Below are 4,226 nucleotides of genomic sequence, written 5' to 3' on the forward strand. Positions count from 1 at the left end.
TGTGACTAAAATGCCACTATCAAATAATAACTACAAAAGTGATGAGAAATGTGACTAAAACGCCACTATCAAATAACTACAAAAGTGATTATGATGTTGATAATGAAAACGCTAGTCACATCTAAAGTAATGAACTTGTAGTTTATGCATGAATCAGTGCTGTAGCTTGAACCTTCACTAACAGTGTTTTAGCTGCAGTCATGCAAATATCACTGGTCTGCAGTAACAAAGAGAACTGATTTCAGTTAACGTCCTGAAACTTGGCCATAAAAAAGTCATTAGGGTCACGCTGACCAAAGAATTTCCTCAACCGTGTCCCCATTCTCTCAAACAAGCCTGATTTCCTGAAGTGGAACGTTTGGTGTAACTTCTGTGTCTTTATAGCTGCAGGATCATCGCTGTTCTTGGCTAATAAGTCTTTGGTTTTAAGGAGCTGCCTTTGAAATCGTTTTATCTGTGATAAGAAGAAATCAAATTGAAATTATTATGCAAAATGATTAGGAATCTTTTTTTTAAGTTGAATGACAAACACAGTACACGTAGTATGTTATTGCCAAAGTAAAGTGTTCCTGGAATAGTAAGTATCCACTTACATTGAAAATGACCTCCTCACTGTCTTCTAGAATTCGGAGGTATCTTTCACTGCTTTGTCCTTACCTAATGAAACAAAAAATCCTTGATGAGACCAACTCAGATTGACTAATTTCTAAAATAGAGATAATTTGAACAATTAAGCTATCCATTCTCAAAGAGCAATTTAAGATATGCTAAAAACGCCAACAGATTCACAAAAAAGGATTTAAATACATTTTCAGCCATAAACTATTGCTCAGAAAGAAAAAAAAACTGGAATCAAAGCGATTTTAAAGAACTCTTCATTAGCTCAAAAGTCCCTTTACGCTTTGGTTCAAAACGGAAAGAAACAATAACCTAAGTTTGTTTTAAAATACAAAATTAACTTAATAACTTACCACTTTTGACCAGATACAGAATATGCTGTGTCCACATTCTTTGAAGTGTATGTAAATCTGTCTCCGTAATCATATTCTTTTTCAAAGCTTCCATGAACAGATAAGCAAATATTATGTACTTCTTCTGTTCTTCTGATAAAAAAATACAATTTTATTAAATAATAATTTTGATACATACAATCAGCTTAATCAACTAGAAGAAAAAAAAATGTTAAATTTTATCATTGTCTTACCAGCAATGTCTTTCGTCTTTGAAAATGAAAATCCACCATCTTTATAAGCAGTTTCTTTTCCGTAGATAAAAATTAAAATTTGTAGAAAGTGCTGTCTCTGGAATAATGAAAAATTAAAGTAGGTATTCAGGTATTTGCTTATAAATTTCATTACATGTAACTTCACCCTATCAATTTACGTTGCATGTATGCTGTAAAGTTTATGAAGCTATTTCTAAAGCTTTGCTAAAAACTATACATAACAATGAGATTTTTTAAAATGATATTTACAACTGGGGTCATGGTCCGTGTGTTTGTCCTTGATAAATACTGAAGCAGGCTTGTCCTTAGACGCTGTTCCATAGTTTTATTTCCCAATTTCTCCATCATAGGAAACGAAATAGGTATCACAGATTTACAACGTGTGTTATTTTCTTGCTGAACGACAAGAGTGGTTCGCAACCATTATGACATCAGTGCACTATGATGCATTCTCATTGTGACGTCATCAGTGCAAGTAAAATTTTTAAAATATGAATACGGTCTTCGATAGGGGAAAATGTAAAATGGATGATTCAAGAAGATTTTTTTCCCAAGCATAATTTTTTATCAATTTACTTTACGTTGTCAAGACTTTTGAAAATAGTACATGTATAAATAAAGGTACGAAAGCCATGAAGGGACACGTTGATTTTTCAAAAAAGTAAAAATTAATTCGAGATCTCGAATTACACAATCCGATCCCACGGATTATCAATTCGTTCCCTCGGTTTATAATTCGAGATCTCGAATTACACAATCCGATCCCACGAATTATCAATTCGTTCCCTCGGTTTATAATTCGAGATCTCGAATTACACAATCCGATCCCACGGATTATCAATTCGTTCCCTCTGTTTATAATTCGAGATCTCGAATTACACAATCCGATCCCACGGATTACTAATTCGTTGCCTCGATTTATAATTCGAGATCTCAATTTACACAATCCGATCCCACGGATTAATAATTCGAGATCTCGATTTGTAACATCAGTCTTATGATTTTGGCAATCAGTGCTCGCGAATTTATTACATGTATATATGTATATAATTATGTAATGTTGGATACATTCAAATCCAACTATTTGAATCAATTAATGCGATTCATGTATTTTGTTTCAGCAACCGCGGTCGTTCCTAACCTCTTTTATAACTAATTCAACGTATATTTTATTTAGATAAAAAACAATTACACAGAAACCATATTTACTTTTAATATATAGGACTTTCAATTATTCTAATATGCACGTAAAACAAAACCCAGGACTTTTTTATATAAATATCAGTAGTACTAGAATGTAGATTTGAGTCAGGTTCATGTTATTTTCTCATTTTGGACCGTAATATGTATTAAAAGGTAGGATCTAAACACCTACAATATTCTATTCATTAAACACGTATTGCCATATCCGATATGTACAGATAGCTGATATCAATGAAATCATGAGAAGGGTTTACATTCCGAGAGAACGAATTGTTTAAACTGAGAGAATGAATTACAATCCGAGATAACGGATTGTGTTATTTGAGGTAACGAATTGATAATCTGTGAGAACGAATTGATAATCCATGGGAACGGATTGTGTATTTCGAGATCTCGAATTATAAATCGAGGGAACGAATAGGTAATCTGTGGGAACGGATTGTGTAATTCGAGATCTCAAATTAATTTTTACTTTTTTTTAAAAATCAACGTGTCCCTTCATGGCTTTCGTATAAAGGATATCACTAGATGGTATGGCGTAAAAGAAGTCGAACATGAGTTATCGTTCATATAACGAGCTATCGTTCATAAGATGCGTAATACGTCATCACTAGAGACCTATTCACTCGTACATGGAATATTCCACATGTGTTAAAGTATACAGAAATAAAATTAATATTCTTTAATAATATTTATTTGATTGGTAATTTACATTTATTTCATATGTAATTTACAATGGGGTTATTGTATATCAATCCGTATGCCGAAAAATGGAAATGTCAGTATATATAAACAATTTATCAATATAAATTAATCATCAATCATGGATAAATTATAGAGAATCGTGGATTGATTTTAGTGAAAAATAAAAGGAGTTGAGGTACATTACTGGATATATTTCCTTTGTATATATATTTGTATTTCGGTTAATGCTGTTTGGTTGTTATGTGCATTGCGAATGGAGAATGCACGGGGGGGGGGGGGGGGGTATTACCTAGTGGAGACAGGCATCTATCGTTAAATGTGGTCATGTAAGAAACAAAAACCAAACGTGTTTAAATGCTGCCTTAAGATCCTTGTTCCAGTTTTTCACTCATGGGAACACTAACAATTGCCGTTGGAAAGCTGCTCGACACCCTGGGTCATTGAGCAGTGAGGTACCTTTTTCGTGCCAGCACCAACAGCGACAGGGAGGGGTGGAGCGGTTGTTTGTCAGAGTGAAGGATCCCATAACCACACTAAAATTATTGAATTATTAAATCTTATGTATATATTGTAAAGAAAAGGGGGCCCTGGCCCCCTGCACAGGGAGGGACCTTTTTCGTGCCAGCACCAACTGCGACAAGGGACCTCGGTTTATACGGTCTAATTGGAGGACCGGTCTCCACGTCCTTCAGAGGGACTCAAACCTGCAACACAAGGATTATCTCCTTAATCCGCGACTTTAAAGCAGACTTTCTTACCACTATTTTACACGGCGACGCAGATGTCAGTGGCGAATCCAGGAATCTCGAAAGGGGGGTGCGGTTGTTTGTCAGCGTTAAGAGTTTGTCAGTGTTAAAATATACAGAAATTAAATAATATTTTTTATCAATATTTATTCGACTGGTAAATTACATTTATTTAAAATTAAAAAATTATTGAATTATAATCTTATGTACATACTGGACAGAAAAGGGGTCCGAGGAGGGGTTGCACTACCTCTAAACTAATTCGCCAGTGTAATTGTATGATTATTATACTCAGGTTGTGAGATAGAAATAATTATTTTCTTATTTTAATTAGAAACTCATACCTA

General features: G+C 34.1%; 1 protein-coding gene across 1 annotated transcript; it reads right to left on the bottom strand.

Moving 5' to 3' along the window:
- Positions 1–244: 244 nt before the first annotated feature.
- LOC134282947 (uncharacterized) lies at positions 245–1,654 on the bottom strand. The gene is made up of 5 exons (XM_062765366.1): positions 1,475–1,654; positions 1,205–1,301; positions 972–1,103; positions 594–657; positions 245–454 (listed from the first exon to the last, which is right to left on the bottom strand). The coding sequence occupies exons 1-4, from the start codon at positions 1,571–1,573 to the stop codon at positions 620–622; spliced, it is 366 nt and encodes a 121-aa protein (XP_062621350.1). The 5' UTR covers positions 1,574–1,654; the 3' UTR covers positions 245–454; positions 594–619.
- Positions 1,655–4,226: the final 2,572 nt, after the last annotated feature.

This window comes from Saccostrea cucullata, unplaced genomic scaffold (genome assembly GCF_032062105.1).
Source record: "Saccostrea cucullata isolate Sc308-1 unplaced genomic scaffold, CSIRO_AGI_Scuc_v1 ctg2143, whole genome shotgun sequence".
Classification (NCBI taxonomy): Eukaryota; Metazoa; Mollusca; class Bivalvia; order Ostreida; family Ostreidae; genus Saccostrea; species Saccostrea cuccullata.